Below are 22100 nucleotides of genomic sequence, written 5' to 3'. Positions count from 1 at the left end.
GCAGCTCCACCGTGCCACTTTCTTCTTCGGCGGGAATTTGGCGGCAGGTGCTTCCCTCCAAGAGGGACCCGCCGCCGAACAGCCCGACGTGCCGCCCCTTCTCCTTGGCCGCCCCAAGCACCTGCTTGCTGGGCTGGTGCCTGGAGCTGGAGCTGGCCCTGGTTGTAACACCATTTTAGTGTGGTCTTGACTGTATACCTAGTTTTGCATACAACGGGCCCAGTTTTACCATGTGATAACAAAACACATGTTTACAGTTGCTTGTCAATTCTGGGTAAATCCTACTTGTTGACTTAGATTGGTATGGAGTCCTTCTTCTAAATTATTGATTCAGATTCAGCCCAGGTTGTTAGCAACCAGAAGTAGTTACCACTGCATAGCTCTTTGGTGGCCTATATTAACAACTCTGTCTGTGAGAAAAATACACTGGAATGAACAACTTAGTGCATGTAACAAAAATTGTTGGCAGAGGCAGCAAAGATGGAAAGAGTGTTAATCTCACCAAAGTGGTGTTGCTACATTACATCTTCTGTCCCATTATGTTCCCACCAGCAGTTTCTGTTAAATCATTGTTATAAACAGTCAGTTTCCAGAAGGCAGGAACTCTTGGTTTATATTCACAGATATACCTCTAAGCCAAACCAATGGAAGCATTACACAATAAATATATTTGTAGCTTTTAAGCGGAGTTTTCTGGGAAGATGATAGTGAATGTAATTTTTTCTGAGAAAAATGTAAATTTCACTTTAAATGTAAGAGGTACATTTCCTATTAAGCAGGTGAGAGGCATACAGGAAAAGCTTTGTGTGTGTGTGTGTGGGAGGGGGGAGGGAGGGATGGAGGTAGTGCTCATTTAGAATGTGCAAACTATGGCTGTGATAGAACCCTGAATCTTCATGGAGTTCTAATTAAGTCAGTGAAGACTGATCAGGCACAGAAGTCTGCACTCCTGAGATCACTGGCAGGATCTGGACATGTGTGTATAATGATAAAGCGCACATTCCAGATATATGTAAGTTAAAGTTGTCTGGGAACATATCTAGCTTGCATTCTATTACTAAAAGCCAAAAATTACTACAAGAGCATAGCTATATATAAGGTATTCCAGAGAAAGATGGCACCTCTAATGAAAGTCAAATTCTGACATGGATAATAGGAACATTTGTATTTATTATAACACTTTTTAATAAAGATTTTAAATTACTGGTCTTTCTAGCAAATTTTGTTTTGTTCTACACAGAACATTGATTTCATTGTTTCAGGTGTTGATCGTTCATGAAGCAAAAAATAAAAATTGTGCTTGAAGGAAAGAATGGCAGTTGGAATATGTATTCCAATTACCATATGCTAGTGCTGTAATCAAGGGGCTTAGTCAAATAGGAGACACAAGATTTGTGTAGTAAAACCTGTGAAAATTTCCTAAAATTCCTCTCTTCTGCTATGTGTGTACAGCAAAGTCCTGGCTCATATGTAATAAAAAGAATTGGTTGAATGATATTCAATGAATAATTTATTCAACTGTTTTCTGTTTTTGTAGTTAACTTTTTAAATTATTTTTCCAGTTTATACAACTGGCTAAACATGAATTTTGACTATGAATTTTATGCAGTTTTTTCAAATAAAATGTGTACAAATGTTTTTGTTTTCCTCAGCTCTGATAACGAACTCAAATTTTTGTTATTCAAGCTGCCAAAGAACCATGTGATCAGTTTCTGAGCGCAAAAGGGAGAGGGTAAAAATGGATATTTGAATTTACACTCACCTAATGCCTGCTCACATGTAAGTGCTCTATATGTCCTCAGAGCCTTTTACTTAACCACATAATGAATCCATCTTCTACCTGAAAGATCTTTCTGTGACCCAATGCTATAATGGCCTTACCTTATAAATATTTAGGCCTCAAGGACTCTAATTCTAAAATTAGGGAGGTTATTCCCATTGTATACTTCTGAGATATTGCACCTGCTAAACCCTAACACAAGTCTTACATCCACAATATTCTGCTACTTTATATTATTCAGGGAAGTCTGATTGTAGGAAAATCTCTGATTGCTGTGTAGCCTCAAGTCAGACCAACCTGTGCCCAATTGAGAGATGCAGCCTCTCTGCTTATTGGAGTTGTGAGCCCACTGACAACTTATGTTAGATCAGCCTGGAAGTGCCTTAAAGAAGAAATCATAGATTGTAAATAAACATCATCAAGGACATTGTGTCTTGCTGAAGCGCTCATTATTCCCCATGCTGCGAGACAGTGGAATACTGAAGGGAAAAACAAACCTGAGTAACTTCTTCCCCAAATATGTATGGCCCTTTCAGTTGGAATAAGCAGGGTCTCTGCAACAACTAAAATAAGTGACAGTTGAAATGATTTTAGATAAAATTCAGTTTCCCCAAGGCTAGTTGAATAAGGTAGAGAACAAAATACTACATAGCGCTCATATACTTCTTTGCAATGCAAAACACTGTACAAACATTAAGTAATGCTAATTAATTCTTAATCACTAGTGGGTAGGCATGCATTTTAAACTGACTCTTCGTCTTAACTAGGATGTCCTGGGGCAATAAATAAACCAACAAAGCTTCAGTAGATTCCAGAGGTGTCAAAAGCACTATATCTTCAGTGAATGTAGAGTAGAGTGACTGTAAGTAAAGAGGTTTAGCAATCTGTAGTGGGAGAGATGTAATTAAAAGCAAAATTCATATATTAAAACAAAACAGAAAACACTTTAATAACAACTATAACCTGATTATATATGTTTGCTATTTAAAATAACTCCTTTCATAACTGAAAAGTCATACAATTTATTTTGTGACTTTCTTATGAAAATTTGACTATGAAATATTAGAACTCCCAGTGATTTAGAAGTCAGGCTATTTAGTTTCTGGGTCGATAAATGCATGTAAAATTTAAAAATTGGGATAATAACGCACAGTGAACATGAATTGAAAATTATGGTTTAAAGGAAGGGAGATACTGTTATCACCATCCCAGTCTGCACTCTTCAGGCTCTTCATCCTGTTTCCAGTCTACTTGCCCAGCCAGTCCTAGTCTCCCCCTTGAGCTTCATGTCTAAGGGATTGTTTTCACTACTGTGCTACATCGGCGCCGCTGCAGTGCATCAGGTGAAGACGTGCTACGTTGCTGGGAGAGTACTGTTCATCTTGTCCAATCTCAGTCTATGCCACCCTTACTCCTTCCCCCTCCACAGTTTATTTTATTCCCTATGTGGTTTTATACCATGCTCATCACCATAGTGTCTGACCAACTTCCAGTAGTGCTTTAGGCAATGAAACTAACATCTGTCATGTGGTTGGCTGCTTGTCTCGCTGTCTAGCCCGTCCCAGTTCTTCCCCTGAACCCTGACTTTTTGATACATCTGTTTCACTTCTCCCTACAATGGTTCCTACTCCCAGTCTCCTTGTTCAGCTGGTTCGTTTCTTCTCCTCCCCCAGTTGCTGGGGTGTCCTCAGTCCCTCCCTACTCATTTCCCTCCTTGGCTCCCAGTCAGTTGTCTTTCTCAGCCACTCCAAATCCTTCCCCAACTCCCAGTCACTAGATTTATTTTTCTTTTCTCTTTTCCTTCCCTACCCCTTCCAGTCCCAATCTAGTCCTTTTCCTCCTCTCCCCACACACCCCAGGTCTGGTTGATTTTTATCTGCTGTCAGATCAGGTGGTTTCCTTCTCTATGCTGCCTAAGTACCAACTGGGGGGCTCATTGAGAACACAGGAGAGCCAGACTGTTCTCAGTTCCAGTACTGAGCCACACATTGGCCCAGAGGAACTGGGAGCAGCAGTTACAGTGAAAGTCCATCTTATCCCCTGTAGCCCTTGTATTGAGCACGCTCATTTGCTGTATGGGGGTGGTGCAGTGTCAATCTGGTCACATGCAAGAACTGTGATGAGATGGAGCATGCTCAGACATTCTGTGAGGATGGTGCATGCATAGCCTGCTTACCTCTAGGAATGATGAGAGGATGGAGTACGCTCCATGAGGATGGAATCTTCAGAGATTTTAGCTGCTAAAATCTAATAAGTCTATAGTGTGGTGGGTGATTTCCTGTCCTTCCAAAGACTTGTAACTTGCACAGATTTTCATGGAAATGGCAAAAGGTACATGTGTGACTCGAAGACTAGTCCCCTACCAAATTTCAAGTCCCTGCTCTAAATCAGGGGTGTGCTAGAGCACTTCAGAGGAAAGATAGCTGGTATTTTTTAACATGGGCTAAACAACGCATTTTTCCCAGCCCTTGTTTTTGCAAATGGTTGCACCAAAAGAGTTCAGTCTGACTCAGACACCCATGTAAAATTGCAGTCCAAATATTTAAGTTGGCAAAGTTATAAACAACTGAAAACTGGATCTATTAGGGGAAGTATAAGGCAACCTTAATAGGTAGTTCTAACAGCCCCACCTGTAATAAACATAAAATATTTTAACAGACACAATAACATATATAGAATACTGACAATGGCAGATAATGAAACTGAAATTTTAGGTATAGAGATACAAATGATCAGTTAGGCCAAAGGACCTTTACTGGACTTAATTTTTAAACCTCGAATAAGAGGGTTCCAGAGAAAATCTGACAGACCCATAACTACATTGTGGCTATTGCTGAGGTGCCATGTAAAAGCTCAGAAATTAGAACCTCTGGGACTCAGCACAGATATTTTTTAAGTTCATTTGGCTCTAATTACTCTTTACTGCAATATTTCTGTATCTTTATATTAATACTCCCAAAGCACTGTCGTAAAATTCTTGGATGCTTTTTTTTTGTTATTGGACTTTTAGACCTTACCCTATCTACACCCTAGTTCCAAGTCAAATAACTCTGGATTAGGCACAGGGATATCCTGACTTGTCCCACTAGCTCGAGGACATAAAGCAACAGCAGAGCTGTCGTAGTTGTTCCCCAGCAGAGGGAGGGAATTTACTCCAGAAGTTTCTGGCATAACACACCCATCCATTTACCTGTCCCTGAACACCACCTGCAAACTGCTGTGCAGGGTGCCCCTGCAGAGCTGGACTCCATGCCACAGAGGAGGAGCACATCTAAATCAGGCCCCTCTGTGCAGTGGAAATGTACTGGTTCTGTTACCAGGATGCTCTCTGGACTTCTGGAGGTGGGGGAAGGATTTGTCCTTTTAATCCAATAATGGAGTTTAAGAAACTGTATCATGCCATAGTTTCTACTATGACGTTTTCAAAATAATGAATCAAATTGAATTTTACACTACAAATATAATGAGATACAACACAGGTTCTTCTCAAATTCTCCTCTTATAAAAGCTTATAGTTGTACTAAGTTCAGAAGAATCTTTATAGGATTCATGGAACTCTAAATTTTCAAGACAAGGGTTTGGTTTACAAAAAATAAAGATGTTTTAAAATGAAATGCTCTCTCTGTTCTAGTGGCAGCTCACAGCACTGCCTCGTGAAGCATTTGAGCATACACTCTCTTACCTGAACAGTAGAATGGTCTGACACTGTCGGTAGGAAATGCACTTTATTCCTTTCTAGTTACTTCCTTTGCCGTTCTGCAGTAGAGGCTGTAGAAAAAGATTCTGAAAAAGATTTTGTGGTTGTGGTAGATAATCAGCAGTACATGAGCTCCGATTGTGATGCTGTAGCGAAAAGAGCTAATGCAATCCTGGGATGCATATACAGGGGACTCTCAAATAGTAGTAGAGAGATTATTTTACCTCTGTATTTAACGCTGGTGTGATTGCTGTTAGAATACCGTGTCCAGTTCTAGTTCCCACAATTCAAGAAGGATGTTGATAAATTGGAGAGGATTCAGAGAAGAGCCACAAGAAAGATTAAAAGGTTAGAAAGCATGCTTTATGGTGATAGACGCAAGGAGCTCAATCTAACAAAGAGAAGATTAAGGGGTGACCTGATTACAGTCTATAAGTACCTAGACAGGGAAAACATATTTGATAACTGAAGAAGTCCATCTGACATGATCCAGCAAGTGGAAGTTGAAGCTAGACAAATTCAGACTGTAAATAAGGTGTAAATTTTTGACTTAGGATAATTAACCATGAGAAAGTATGACATGTCCAAACTGTCTTCATTCCATACAACCTGCCTCAGAAAAATCCTCCATATCTTTTGGCCCAGAACAATCTCAAACTAAGATCTATTGACACAGTGCAGCCAAGAGGATCTGAGCACCATCATTGCCAGGAGGCGCTGGAAATGGATTGGTCATGTGCTTCAGATAGAAACTGATTCCATCACCAGAGTAGCAATAAGATGGACTCCTGAAGACAAGCGAAAACGAGGCCACTCGAAAACAACATGGTGAAGAGCTGTGGAAGCCGAGCTGAAAAAATGGGCACAGCTGGGAAACCATTGAAAGACCTGCCAGAAACAGACAGGAGTGGAGGAGCTTCGTCACTACCCTAAACGCCAGAGGCGTAATAGGAACATGATGATGATGATGAATTAACCATTGGAACAATTTACCAAGGGTCACGGAGGATTCTTCATCACTGACCATTTTAAAATCAAGATTTTTTTAAAAGATCTGCTCTAGCCATTATTTTGGGGAAGCTTCATGGCCTGTGCTATACAGGAGGTCAGACTAGATGATCACAATGGTCCCTTTTGGCCTTAGAATCTATGACTCTAGATGCAAGGGGGTGGGGCATGTCCATCCAGCCCATCTCTCCTGAGAGAAAGATACACAATACAGAACAAACAGAAGTGTACCAGAGAATTTTCTAAAGGAAAAATGAATACTTTCAAAATGAGCTAGTCATCCATTTTCTTAATAACTAATCAGATCACATTATATTTTGTGGAATAAAAAATATTCAGAACTTTGATACAATCCTATAGTCTAGATTTTTTTATCTTATTTTGTTCTATAAACTCTGATTTTGATATAAATTTTTGCTGACATTCAGTGCAAGGAAGAGCATAGTGGTCTGCATAATCACAACGTATAATTAATCCATTTATACATTGGATTGTTCTGGGATGAAATTTCTCCATTCAGCATTCTGGATTTTGTTTGGCTCGGTTAGTCTTAGTTATATAACTACTTCCTGTGGCTCTTAAACTTCCAGGTCAATTAGAAGTCAAGCAATGGCTTGTTTAGGAGTGAACCATAGATAAATGTGCTTATGCTATGTGATTATTCAGGATTTCTTGGCGAAGTTCATAAATGCTCTCAAAGCAGTTAAATCACTTTGGGAGAGTGATTGCAGGGATGGTAATTATGAGCTATAGCACTATTGTATGTGAAAGTAGAACAGCTTTCTCATCTATGCGGCAGTTCTAGCATGTCCAACAACCCTATTGTTGTATAAACTCAAGATCCTTTGTACTAGTCTTGATAATGGACTGTTAGGCATTTACTCCAATGAATGTGCACCTTACCAGCAGTGTTATCAAGGTGTTAATCAAATTGAAGCCACAATTTGTCTGGAAAAAATGGGAACATTTTGTAAGTTTTGCTTTCACGCTTTGTTTATAGCAAGGTTTCAAATGCACCGGAAAGAAATAAGAGTGCATGAAATAGATAGGGAATTACTTGCAAGAGTCTGTTCTGTGTGAATTTTTGAATTTCATTTTAAAGATACTTTGATAATAAAGACTAAACTCTTTTGACTTTTGTTGGAGCAAAGATTTTTTAGCATATGGAATCTTTCTGGTTGCCCTATAGTGCACTTTCTAGTTGTTTTTAGTATCAGGGGGTAGCTGTGTTAGTCTGAATCTGTAAAAAGCAACAGAGGGTCCTGTGGCACCTTTAAGACTAACAGAAGTATAGGAGCATAAGCTTTCGTGGGTGAATGCCCACTTCATCAGACGCAAGAAGTATTCTGTCAGTCTTAAAGGTGCCACAGGACCCTCTGTTGCTTAGTTGTTTTTAGTCCGTTGTATAATTAGTTAGATCATTTGTCTTCTGCCCCTATATAATGTATCCAAATTAACAGGCAGCAAATTTAAAACAAACAAAAGGAAGTACTTCTTCACACGACACATGGTCAACCTGTTTAACTTGTTGCCATGGTATGTTGTGAAGGCCAAAAGTATAACTAGGTTCAAAGAAAGAATTAGATAAGTTTTTGGAGGATAGGTCCCACATCCCCATGCTCCAGTTGTCCCTACAATCCAACTGCCACAAGTTGGTACTGGATGACAGGGGATGGATTACTCAAAATTGTCCTCTTATGTTCATTCCCTCTGGAGAATCTTGCACTGGCCACTGTCATAGCCGGGATACTGGGTTAGATGGGCCATTGATCTGACCCAGTATGGCTGTTCTTATGTTCCTTAAGATGTGGAACTATTCCTTTCCAATTTCTGTCCTCTTTGACACAAAGCCTACCTTCCCTTGAGTTGTGTCCCATAGAAAAGTCATGCAGCTCTCTACTTAAAGTCCCAGCCTGAAGCCCTTCCATCCCAAACCCAATGGATGCATGTTCTGTATGGCAGGTTACCGGCCTGACTCCCATTTCTGCAGTAAACATTCAGGATTTGAGACTGATACACCACAATCAGGGAAATTCTCAGCCTCAAAATGTTAAAGGTCAAGAAACATTGGCGGTAGAATGGCCAGCAGAGCCTTTCTGGGTATTTCTGTTGCAGTATGGAGTAATATGCTACGCACCAGGCATCTAGAAGATGGAACTAGTGGGATTCTGACATGGGAGTACCTAAAACTATTCAGTACAGCTGCATGAATAATGGATTTTTCAGTTCACTGTCAATTCTGAGAAATCATAACATGTCATTGAACCAAAAATATTTAGAATTTTTCAGCAAATCAAAAGGTAAAAAAACCTTCAAGTTGAATTGAAACAAAACATCTTGTTTTGACCCAACTCAACATTTTTCATTTAGACTTTGGGCATTTTGACAAAATCAAAACAGGCCTAGATTCACAAAATGGAGAAGGCTAACTATTAGAACTTTCAGCCTGCTAGCTGGGGAACTCACCCCAGATGTGGGAGCCCCCAGGTCAACTACCATCTCTGCCACAGAAGTGATTTGAAAATGGGTTTCCCACTCCCAGATGAATGATCGAACTACTGGCTATTGGATGTTTAGCTATTGGTCTTTCTTGATCTCTCCTGTTGAAGTTGTTCCAATGACTTGTCATTCATAGTGGCAATTCGTAGTCATTGGGCCAGGGGAAGAGAGTGAGAATGAATCTATATAGCCTAGTGATCAGGGCATTCACTTAGCATGTGGGAGGTCCAAGTCTCTGCTCTTATGACTACTTAGTTAGACAAAGTGGGACAGCTTCAACAGGAGAGATTGAGAACGACCCATATCAGAATATCCCAGTGTCCTGTGTTCCCTAACCACCAGGATAAAAGTTATAAGGGAGGTTTCCTTCTTCTCTTCTCTGTCCCCAGGCCATTTTGTGATTATCATCTTACTTTGCTTTTTCGTCAAAATGCCCAAAATTGAAAGGAAAATTTTCAAGTTGGATGAAAACAAAATGTTCCATTTTGACATTTCCAAAACTTTTCAGTTTGGCTGAAAATATTAGGTGAACTCCACATAAATTCATTAATGATTTCTGGTTAACCAATGCTGCATTTTAGAGTGAATAAATTATTTTCCAAAAGTATTTTTCCCAGCTCTACTGTCCAAACATTTTAGTACCTCACAAAAGATTTGTTGAGGTTGAAAAAATGGGTGAAGATTTGGATGTTGTTGTTTGGGTCTTATTTTTGCTTCTGGGTTTACTGTTTTTTTCCAGTGCAGTCATGGCATGAGTATACTTAGTTTGTTATCTGCTAGATTTTGGGTTTCCATTTGGATGGAAGACAAGAAAGAACTTAATTAGCTTGCTAAAGCAGTCATGATTGACACCAGGCATCAGTACTTTTTATGTAAACATACTGATAGGTTTTGACAGGAAGTCTGGGGAAATCTACTGAATCACATATTCACCTTTTAGATATGCCATGGAGGGAATAAACTAATGCCTTGTCACAATCCTGCATTTATCTCAGATGCCAATCACTAGTAGGCAGATTGTGTAATTTTTATATAATTATTAGTCTTTACAGTGATTGTGCATGTTTCAAATGGCTTAAAAGAAAGAACTCTCATAGCCTTAATAGAATAAATAAAATACACAGAGGAGATAATATTGTATATGGGTCTCATCATGTAGTCCTCTCTTAGGCAAAGCTGCCACTGATTTGCATATTGCCTACAGTGTGCCAGGTTCTTTACAGACAGCTGCAAATACAAGAACCTGGTCCCAAAGGGCTTATAATATAGATACTCAGTACTAAATTGATGTTTTTTATTTTATAACTGCATCAATAATTCTATTTGTTGTTTTTATTTCTTGTAGGTTTTACTGGGACTTAATAATGCTTATAATGATGGTTGGAAATCTTGTCATCATACCAGTTGGAATCACATTCTTTACAGAACAAACAACAACACCATGGATTATTTTCAATGTGGCATCAGACACTGTTTTTCTATTGGACTTGATCATGAATTTTAGAACTGGGACTGTCAATGAAGACAGCTCTGAAATAATACTGGACCCTAAGGTCATCAAAATGAATTACTTAAAAAGCTGGTTTGTGGTTGACTTCATCTCATCAATACCAGTGGATTATATTTTTCTCATTGTAGAAAAAGGGATGGATTCAGAGGTTTACAAGACGGCTAGAGCACTTCGCATTGTGAGATTTACAAAAATCCTCAGCCTCTTACGTTTATTACGTCTTTCGAGATTAATTCGATACATACACCAGTGGGAGGAGGTAAGACATATATTTATATATCCATTCACTAACATTCTATTCCTTTAAAAATGAAGAATTAGAACTCTTTAAAGAGCTGTAGATAAACTGGGCATGGGGAATCATGAAATCTATGACTCGGAAAAAGGCATCTTCACTGCCCATTCAGAGTATTTACACATAAGGGCTAGTTGATGTGCCTGTTTGTATGAAGAAGACATACTGGTGTTACCAGTTTTTCTCTATATAGAGAAGTGTAGAGTATATATGGCAGAAGAGTCTGTGTGTGAGCAGGGGCTCAGAATGAGACTCTGTTGTAAAATTCAGGGGTCAGTTGGAATCCTGTCTGGTAAAACTATTTCTTTATACTGTCCCCCATTTGTTTCAAACAATTTAGGGTATGTCTACATGGCATCTGGGAGCGAGCCTCTCAGCTTAGGTTGACAGACTTGCATTGGTGGGGCTCGTGCTCGCAGGCCAAAAATAGCTGTGTAGACATTGTAGCTTGGGCTGGAACGTGGGCTCGCAAGTCCACCCCACCAGTCCCCAGGCTTGAGAGCCTGAGCCATAATGTCTATACAGATATTTTTATCATGCTAGCATGACCCCAGGCAATCCAAGTCTGTCGACCCAGGCTGGGAGACTCACTTCCAGATGCAAACTAGACGCTCACTGTGGTTTGATGCCCATAAAAATTAATAGGACCTGCACAGCTAAACCCTTGTGTTAATCCTGGACGTTTTACCTTTGACTATGTGTTACACTTTCCATCTTATGACAGTGAAAATGGAAAGCATTTCCAATCTAGCAGGTCTCTTGGAATACAAATGTCTGAAGGCCTTTGTGTGTAGGTTGAATATTTTGATTACTGACCTGGTTTAAAAATGGTGATTGCCACAATCTTGAGTTAGCTCCTTCTTACCTACCCACTTCCAAAAGTAATACTTTGGGAAATGATCTCATGCTATCTATCAACTTGACAGAGGTTACCTTTCCAGAGTTCCAGGAATGAATGGCATTCTCTAGTATTTGGCATGCCAGGAAATATTACCATAGCCAGGAAAATGTATTTGGGAAGGGTATCATTACAAATCAGTCATTTAGTTTCTTGCTTATATCCATTTTTGAAATTGCAGACCATGAGTGTTTTGTTTTTGTTGTTGTTTATTTTTTAAGTGTGGGGAACTGTCAAAAGTAACAATAAAATATAACTGACTGTTAAGACTTCTGTTGAGTAAGAAACCCGAAGAAGGTTTTGTGACTAAAAAATATTTTTGTGAAATGAATGCTGTAGGATATTATGGTGCCCTTTCCATCTCATATGTTTATCAACTGTACCCTTTTCAGTGCACTAGATTCTCCTGCTCCTTTAAAAACAACAACACTAAGTTTGTCCATAATATCCAGCAAACAGATCAGTTTGTGTTAAAGGCCTGGCCCTTAGAGGTGTAGAGTACAGTATAAAACCCTTGTTCAAGCCAGTGGTGATGGTTGGAAAACAGAAATCCCATGCAGGTTGATGAGAGCTGCTGATGCTCAGTACCAGTTGGACTCAGTCCCTACATTTTCTTTGTGAAAACTGCTTATTTTTGCCTTCTTGAATGACATGGTAGGTGATACTGTATTACAGTGTGGTTATTATTGAAATGTTAACAATACACTGTACTCTTGTACTCAGTTTAGCTATGGCAAGTGATTAAGAAACTCTTGCAGGCCTCCCATAAACCTTTGCTTTTACCTCTGCCGTTTTTTCTAGAGGGATATTCTTGTGAATTGTTTTCAATGACATTAATTTGGTTCAGATCAAAATAGGTTAATGACATGCTACAAATCATGATGCCACAAATGATTAGTAAAATTACTAATTTCCAATTTATGAGCAAACACAATATTTTTAAATCAATATAATAGACGTGAGATCTCAAATCCAATATAGGGACATAATGTTTGTACTCAGAAAGGTTTCTCTTCCAAAAGGCAAATGTTTTGTATCATCTCTGTTGGCCAATAAACTGGCACAAACAACATTCCTTCCCACCAAAAAACAAAAACAAACAAAAAACAAAAACAAAAAAACACCTGACAACAAACAGAGAAATGAGTCCAAAGCAAAGATAATTGAGTAGATGCTCCATCTAGTTTACAGCTGGCAGCCACTGAGAATCCCCAGGGCAAACAAGCTCTCTCTTGGGCTGCCATGTTACTTCTTCCTTGATTCCACTTGTGAATCCTCAGAAATGTTTTTGGGTTGACAATTTTTGTGTTTCTTTGGTTATAAGCAGTGGTAGTCCATTTCTCTGGGAATTTCTACCATGCCTATCGCCTTGATATCTAGAACCACTCGGAAGACAGAAAAAGAATCCAAAACAAGCTATTCATATTGGTTTTTAAAAAACAAATATTTTGCTTTTTTTTTAAAAAGGTCCCAATGACCTTGAAAATGTACAGATGTGTTAACAATGTGGACTAAATCAGAAATTGTCACCATAAGTATTGATGAATACATGAATAAAATTCATCCAATGAAAAATATTTCTCTTCCCATTCTATGCATTTTTTTTGACATTTTAGTAAAGTTCCTCATGGATTTTCATACTTTGCTTTCATGTCCTCTAATACCATATTGCTATTTTAAATTTAGTGAAGTCTTTGACAGTGTTCTACATGATTATCTCAGCTAGAGATTATAGACTGTACATTAGGATATGATAACAGCTTAAAAGGAAACAAAGATAGTTTAAGTGTAGAATGAGCTGTGCTTGAAAGAACATTAGCGGTATGGTCCCCCAGAGTGCTCAGACCTTTGCTGGGGTATTTATTTACACCGCATTAGGAGCGTGCATGCACATGCATGAGAGAGAACAATTGTTAACTTTGTTGATGACACAAAATTAAAACCTGTTTCTCTGTATACAAATTAAAGGATTTGATCCTTTTTGCATATGGGCTGATGTGGGATTTTAAATGTGATTTAGAAAAATCTGAAATACTACATATTTGGATCAAGAATGGTGAATACTAGGCCAAAAACACCAGAAGGGCCATAAGTGATTCCTTATTTTAATAAACTGCCAACAGAATGCGCTCAGGAAAACAGAGTAATAGACAAACAAGTTTGTATAATAACACTGATCCCACTGAGATTCTTTTATAACCTAAGCTACAAAAGACAGGTTGGAATTGTTTGGGATATCCCCAGAACTCTAAGATGAATAGGCTGCAAGTATAAAAGGATTTTTATTTGATATTTTTCACACAGGTTCACATACTCTCCTTTCTTTGTTCATTTTTACATAATTTAGTATCCAGCTGCTAATAGCCACATTCAGCAATTTTGAGACAGTAATGTGTGTAGTGTTGAAGATTTCCCTTTAACCACGAACCATTATGAAGGAACACAGCTGCAGCCTGCAGTATAGTTTATATAAATTCTGACTAGCTGTCAGGGATGGCTCCTGAGAGTCCTTAAAGATTAAGTACAGGACACAATACTTCAGGTCTCCTTCACCACCACCATGTTGTATTTTGTTGTTCCAGTAGGCTGCCACCTATCGTACTATTTACATATATTTACAAGCTAAGCTAAGCAAACTCCCCCACTTTTTTCTGGTGAATGAAATGGGGCTCGAACAGCCAGCTCTGCCTTCCGCCAGCTCTCCCCTTTCCCAGGGCTTCCTTCCTCTCAATTTATATGCTCACAGCTGCTGGGATTTCTCCCCCCTCTAATTAGCCCCTGAGCAGTAGCTCTGCTGAGTTGATTGACCTTCCAGTTAGGTCCCAATTAACCTATATTGAAGGGGATTTGAGTGACAGGATGCTGAGTCAGCTCCTGACTCAGCACACCCTGTCACAGGAGCATAGTTAATGTCAACCCATGTTAGTAGTTAGACCAGGGGTGGGCAAACTTTTTGGCCCGAGGGCCACATCTGGGTATGGAAATTGTATAGCAGGCCATGAATGCTCATGAAATTGGGGGTTGGGGTGCGGGAAGGGATGAGGGCTCCGGCTGGGGGTGCGAGCTCTGGGGTGGGCCAGAAATGAGGAGTTCAGGGTGTGGGAGGGGGTCCGGGCTGGGGCAGGAAGTTGGGATGCGGGAGACGGGGAGGGCTCCACCTGGGGGTACAGGCTGTGGGGTGGCGCTGGGGATGAGGGGTTGGCGGTGCAGATGGGTGCTTCAGGCTGGGACTGAGGGGTTCAGAGGGTGGAAGTGGGATCAGGGCTGGGGCAGTGGGTTGAGGTGCGGGAGGGGGTCGGGGTGCAGGCTCCAGGCAGTGCTTATCTCAAGCAGCTCCTGGAAGCAGCGGCATGTCCCCCCTCTGGCTCCTATGCAGAGGCGTGGCCAGGCGGCTCTGCACACTGCCCCATCCGCAGGGGCCGCCCCTGCAGCTCCCATTGGCCGTGGTTGCCGGCCAATGGGAGCGGTGAGGGCAGTGCTTGGGATAGGGCCAGCGTGCAGAGCCCCCTGGCTGCCCCTACACATAGGAGCCAGAGCGGGGACATGCCGCTGCTTCCGGGATTCGTGCAGAGCCACAGCATGCGGGGAGCGGGGCAAGCCTCCAACCCTACTACCTGGCGGGAGCTCGAGGGCCAGATTAAAATGTCTGGAGGGCCAGATGCAGACCCCAGGCCGTAGTTTGCCCACCCCTGAGTTAGACCCTTGTCAGTCAATGAGTGGTAATGAGAGAAAACTTTTAAACGAAGATGGAGTGGATAATTTGACAGGAATTTAGTTTCTTTATTTATAAATTGGCATTAACCTAGACCTATTATTTTTTCACTCTGGCTAAAGTACCCTACACTTACAACCCATACATCAGTAAACAGATGATATCTTGTTAAATAAAACCACACAATTTTAAAGTAAGTAAATTTTTGAAAGAAAAGGGGGAATTAGTATGCAATGTATTCTTTTTGGCAAAAGGTTCCTTTCCTCCTCTGACAGCTCAGCATGCACTTCCAAAAATATTAAATATAGAATACTGGACCAAATTTCTACCTAGTATAACTTCACAGAATTCAAAGAATCAGACAGAAGGGACAATAGTATGTGATTTAAGTGACTGATCACACAGCACAGATATTGAATCATGGGAAGTGAATACTCAAATGCAGTTGTCACAATGAATAGTTCAGAAGCAAACTGATAGGGGAAACTTGTTCACCTAAAATTTTCATTGAATTTGAATTAACAAATTTAAAAACTATTATTTTTCATGGTAAAACTTCCAGTAGAAAATGGGGATATGTTGATCAAATTATTTACTTTTGATAGGTCAGAGGTCTGTGTGTGACTAATCAGCTATTCAAAAAAAATGTGCAATCATCTTGAGGGAATGGACCATTAAGTAGGGAATAACTCATGTTAGGCTCATGGCTTTACCTTTTTCTGTAAAATTCCTACTTTACTGACAGCACTTTCAATTCTTATTTTGAATCTGGCATATTACTCTTGAGTTTGTATTCAGCTATTTTGGTTGTATAAATTTCTTTCAAACTGCTGCTTTCTTCACCAAGATACTTCTAAAAACATGATTTGTAATAGACATAGAGATTGCTTTTTTGCATTGCTACTTGTAATTACAGAACAGGCATCAATAATATTGCTCCCTCAGCCTGAATGCTTAGCCAATATTTGGGTCCTTTCAGGTTTGTTTCAGTTAGGAGGAGAAATTTGATAATGCAAGTCAGGTATATTTTTTGGTTCCAGGCTGTTTATTTTTTTAAAAAAGGATATAAAATCGTGTTTCCCTGAATATAATAGAAACAAACAAAATAAGGCAGTTTTTGCTTTCAATTTCCAAGACTGCCCCTCCTGTCAGTTCTGTGCCCTGAGGAGCTCTGCCTATCTGCTCCCTCTCAGCACCATGCTCATGCCTAGGACCCTACCAATTTCATGGTCCATTTTGGTCAATTTCACGGTCACAGGATTTTAAAAATTGAAATTTTCATGATTTCAGTTATTTCACGGTGTTGTAATTGTAGGGGTCCTGACCCAAAAAGGAGTTGTGGTTGGGTCACAAGGTTATTGTAGGGAGGGTTGCGGTACTGCTACCCTTATTTCTATGCTGCTGCTGTCAGTGGCACTGCCTTCAGAGCTGGGGGGCTGGAGAGTGGCGGCTGCTGGCCAGGAGCCCAACTCTGAAGGCAGAGGTTCTGCCAGCAGCAGCGCAGAAGTAAGGGCATGGTATGGTGTTGCCACCCTTACTTCTGCACTGCTGCCTGCAAAGCTGGGCCCTCGGTCAGCAGCCATCACTCTCTGGCTGCCCATCTCTAAAGGCAGCAGCGCAGAAGTAAGGGTGGCAGGGTATGGGTATTGCCACCCTTACTTCTGTGCTGCTGCTGGCAGGGCGCTGCCTTCAGAGCTGGGCGCCCAGCCAACAGCCGCCACTCTCTGGCCACCCAGCTCTGAAAACAGTGCAGAAGTAAGGGTGGCAATACCGTGACCCCCTAAAATAACCTTGTGACCCCCTGAAAATCCCTTTTTAAGACAGAATCCCCAATTTGAGAAACACTGTTCTGCCCCATGAAATCTGTATAGTATGGGGTAAAAAGCATACAAAAGACCAGATTTCATGGGGGGAGACCAGATTTCACAGTCTGATGCATTTTTCATGGCCGTGAATTTGGTAGGGCCCTACTCATGACTGCTTCGCTTGCTGCCTACTCACTTTTCTCCTGCCTTTCTGTCCTTAACATGTGTCTAAGATTTGCCAAACAATCCTGTAGCCCCTGCATTTGCAGTGAGGAAGCCCACATGCTAAACTTCTGTTCAGTTCTTGCCATGTGGTCCATTGACTTGGGAGGTGGCTTCTGTTGTTTCCAGTGATCTCTGTACATAAAGGAGCTTAATCACCTTCCATTTAGCCAGAAAGAAACATGCTTAGCACACCCACTGGCTTTTAACCATGTTTGTGATTTTCTGTAGGTCAAAGACCCAACTTGATGGCTGGCACTAACACCTTCCAGACTAACAATAAATAAAACTGTACTCCTGGAAATGCACCATAAATCTATGTGATGTTGAAACACTTGTTTATTTGGGATTTAAACACATTTCAAAATGGCTACCCAACTGCTAACTTCATCTGAGTAGGGATGGGCAAAGAAGGCTGTTTTGCAAAATTCAGTTACCAAAAGTAACTATAAATTTAAGTAAAGCCAAAAATCACAATAAGGTATGGGTGACCTCTGGTTTTAATTTTGCCTGAACTGCCCAAGTTTAATGAGTCAAGAGGATTATAGATTTTGCTAATGCTTACATCTGAGCAAGTCAAAACTCCACAGAAATGTCTTACTGTTTTTCTGTTTGCTATATTGTTGTAATAGCTGACTTTTACAAGCCACACAGTAATGGGTGCCCACATCTGAGACGATTCATGCTTGTAGCCTGGGAGAAGCATTCAGAAGAATTAAAAGAGTTTATTTTGGCTGTCTTGATTTGGAGCAGTTTGTCCCCAAAGCTCCTGAACGTTCAGGTAGCAGGCATCACCAAAATTCACTTTTCATACTGGCATTTGGCTAGAAGGTTTCAACCTTTTTTTAGTATGTGAACCTGACTATGGTGGTGGTGTGACATACCAGGATACAATCCAGACTAATGAGTAGTTGTGTCACCCTTCCCCTGTAACATCATATGCCCTTTATAATGCCTTCCTGCTGTAGCTTCCAACCTGGACTACTCACAAACAGCCTTCAGGATGCAAGTCGCTCCCAGCTGTGTCTCTGTGTGTGCTGCAGCCAGGCAGCCAGTCCTTGACTCTCACCAGCCTTGGGTATGCTGCAGGGTGAGCCCACCATACCCTCAGTCCTGGATCTTCCCCCAGAAATGTATGTCCTGTATTGCCCAGCCCTCTCCTGGATAGCTCAAACACAATAAATCCATTATTCCTCTAAGGGAATAATATGCACACAACTTGTTACCCCAAATGGAGTTACCCAGGCATTTCAACTTGAACACATTGGGTTAGATAAAACAATAAAACAAGTTTATTAATTACAAAGAGAGAGATTTTAAGTGCATATAAGTAACGAGGCATAAAAGTCAGAAATGGTTATAAGAAAAATAAAGATAAAATGATAACTGGTGCCTAACTTAAACTATATTTTATATATATATATGGAGATATACCTATCTCATAGAGCTGGAAGGAACCCTGAAAGGTCATCAAGTCCAGCCCCCTGCCTTCACTAGCAGGACCAAGTACTGATTTTTGCCCCAGATCCCTAAGTGGCCCCCCTCAAGGATTGAATTCACAACCCTGGGTTTAGCAGGCCAATGCTCAAACCACTGAGCTATGCCTTATCCCACTGGCATAGATTCAAAGCAAAGTTTTCTGACCACATACTTTCAAGCAGTCTTACTGACCAAACTCTTTCAGTCCGGACTGCTCCCCCAGAATCCAAAAGCTGCTTCCTTTGTTTCTTCAAGTGCAGTAAAAGCGATGGACGGGGGGGAAGAAAGGGGTTCCTTGGGGTTGTTTGTCCTCCTTTTCATAGTTTCAAGTCTCCCTCTTGGAAAACATTTCCTGCTGACACCCAGGAGACAAGGAGTCTTTGTGGGAGTATATTCTCTGCTGATTTTTCCATCTGTATGAACTTCCTTTGTTTTCCCTCACTGCTACCGTAAATGCAAATTAAGGCAAGTATACATTCATTCCTTTGTTTAGGACAGATTTGACTTCTGCATGGACAGGGCTGTGGGGGTTGGCACATGTATAATAACACAGGGGAATCTTATAACTTCACATACAATGTTGCCACACATACTTTACCAGGACAATACTGATTTTCAAATGATACCTGACAAGGACATACTTTGTACAAAGATTATTACAATAGTGTGTAGGGTGTGAATACAGGGTGTATTCTGTCATAGGTGGTTATCAAGATCAGATTACATACTATCCTCTGCCTGGGGCTACCCCAAAAGACCATTTAGAAACTCCCGGTAGTGCACAGTGCAGAAGACAGCTTGCTTAGCCTTGCTTAGCTGTGTTTCCTATAGGGAAAGTATTTTGCTCATGTGCTGCAGTAACTGCTAATTCACTTCTTGGTGCAAGCCATAGTGCTGGCACTCATTTATAATTTGATTTTGAGCCTTGACAGACTCTCAAGGAGATTCTTACAGCATTTGAAATCAGCTAAGGTACTTGATCCATCACTCTTGATCCTATAAATCCAGAATCTGTTGACTTTCAGGTTATGTACAAAGTCCATCTCATTTCCCAGGCACTCATGGAGGGGCTGGGCTAGTTATAAGTGGGTAAAAGGGGGTTCTATTTATTAAACCAGATAGGTGGAAGGGCTAAGGAGAGTTCATAATATGGTTTTGGTTTATTTAGTATGGTTCGGTTATGTTTTTAAATGCCACATGTGCTAGAAGTGAAAGAGTAGGCATATTTTAGAAATCCACATAAATTCATAAATAAAATATCATTGAATCCAAAAGGTGACCAAATAACTGCACAATTTCTCAATGAATAATAATCCCTGAATGTAAAGGTATGCAAATCTCAGCTCCTTTCCCAGTATGTTAAATTTTGCTGTTTTGTGGTTTAGCAGTCTAATTTATATAATTACATGAAAGTACACATAGTACCATATTCACTAAACTGCTAGTGTTCCAAATGAGACATGTTCATAATTTTTTCTTTTCCCTCAACTATTTGCTCTTCTGTGGAACTGCCTATATTTTGCATATAATGGGATAAATTCTCTTCCGGTTACACCAGAACAACTCCATTGACTTCAGTGAAGTTACACTGGTCTAACCAACTGGAGAATTTAGTTTTGGAGCAGAAATGTGCACTCATGGTTTATGGACATACTGTAACATGCTTTGCAGTGAACTGTATTTTTTGAAATTCAGGAAAACCCACGTAGCTAGAAAATAGAATTAGAAGCCTTATTAAATTTTGGTCCGTGTGGCCCCCCTGATGAAATAACTGATGTGAAAAAGGAACACCACAGTTTGGTTTTATAGCAGGTAATTAATGAAATACTGGCAAGACCATAAAATGCTTGTTTTTATTTTTTTGCCCTTTATGGTATTGGTTTAAGTATAATCACTGATGTGAGGGGAAAATAACCTCCTTTTACTCCACAGAATTAAAATTTTCATTATGAGGTATTGCCAGAGCAAGGTTACTTACATAATGTTTTTACTCTTCACTGTGATTATTTGAACGGGGCCTCCTGTAATTTATACTTTGTGTGTGTGTGTGTGTGTGTGTGTGTGTGTGTGTATAAGTATGCAATATTGTCTTCTCTAGCAGCTCAGCCACAGAGAAGGCCCTAATAGTACAAGCAACTATGGGAGTTTTCCTTTAGCTCAAATGGCAGATGCCTCTGTTTTGGCAATGAAGGACAAGGGTTCCAGTACTGCTTTTTCCCCTCCGAATGTGTGTGACTATAGTAGTTTTTGTAGTAATATTGTCCATTGTCTGCAGTCATGGATTCATTACACTGCCTCTCTGTATCTTACCTATAGTAGCATTTCTCAGTCATTCCTATCAATCACTTTTGCAAATAATCAGAATTAAGTCTTCCTGGGTTTGCAAATGAAATGCAACCCAAACTTTAAAAAAAGATCATTTAAATTAACAATGTTGTTCATCTCTTTTGTGCAGATGATTGCCTAATTGTAGTGAGTGATCCCACGCTTGCTGTGATTCTTCCTGAAACCTATATGGATAGTCTTGACTGCACCTTTGAAGGAGATCCTCTCATTCCTTCTCTAATCAAGGCTTGTAGTACAGATAAACCTACTCAGCAGTGCTCTTTGCAAGCCTTTTGTAGGAAGTTTAGGCTTTAATGTTAAAAAATGTATGTAGAATGACTTTCATTAAAAGGCTAATGCATGCAAAATAGATACCAAAAAAAGTTTAAGTTAAGGTTCTAAGTTAAACAGGAAGGTACATTGTGGCAGTGCAGAATTTTTATCATACGTTAGAGCAGGGGTTCTCAAACTGGGGGTTGGGAGTGGGACCCCTCAGGCGGTTGCAAGGTTATTACATGGGGGTTCGCGAGTTGTCAGCCTCCACCCCAAGCCCTGTTTTGCCTCGAGCATTTATAATGGTGTTAAATACATAAAAACGTGTTTTTAATTTATAAGGGGGGAGGGTCTCACTCAGAGGCTTGCTATGTGAAAGGGGTCACCAGTACAAAAGTTTGAGAACCACTGCGTTAGAATCTTAAAACAATGCACAATACTATTGTATGCAGTACTGCTGACCTTAAGTGTTCAGAAAAGAATGTTGGGTCTATTTTTATTTGACTTCTGGATTTTGAGCCTTTAGGACAAACATTTTCAAGCACCAGGGCCAGCTCCAGCATTTCTGCCGCCCCAAGCAAAAAAAAAAAAAAAAAA

At 40.3% G+C, this 22100-nt stretch overlaps 1 protein-coding gene across 1 annotated transcript in view; it reads left to right on the top strand.

Annotated features, from left to right (window-relative positions):
- The window catches only part of HCN1 (hyperpolarization activated cyclic nucleotide gated potassium channel 1), a 295938-nt gene that overhangs the window by 13530 nt on the left and 260308 nt on the right, over positions 1-22100 (top strand). The window contains exon 2 of the mRNA XM_026649260.1: positions 10330-10753. Coding sequence (XP_026505045.1) covers positions 10330-10753 — 424 coding nt within the window. The remainder of the gene's footprint in view (positions 1-10329; positions 10754-22100) is intronic.

The sequence above is a fragment of the Terrapene carolina genome, unplaced genomic scaffold, assembly GCF_002925995.2.
Source record: "Terrapene carolina triunguis isolate 2854851 unplaced genomic scaffold, T_m_triunguis-2.0 Scaffold69, whole genome shotgun sequence".
Lineage (NCBI taxonomy): Eukaryota > Metazoa > Chordata > Testudines > Emydidae > Terrapene > Terrapene triunguis.
Note: the sequence above shows the minus strand (reverse complement) of the source record. Positions and strands in the feature narration are given on the sequence as shown.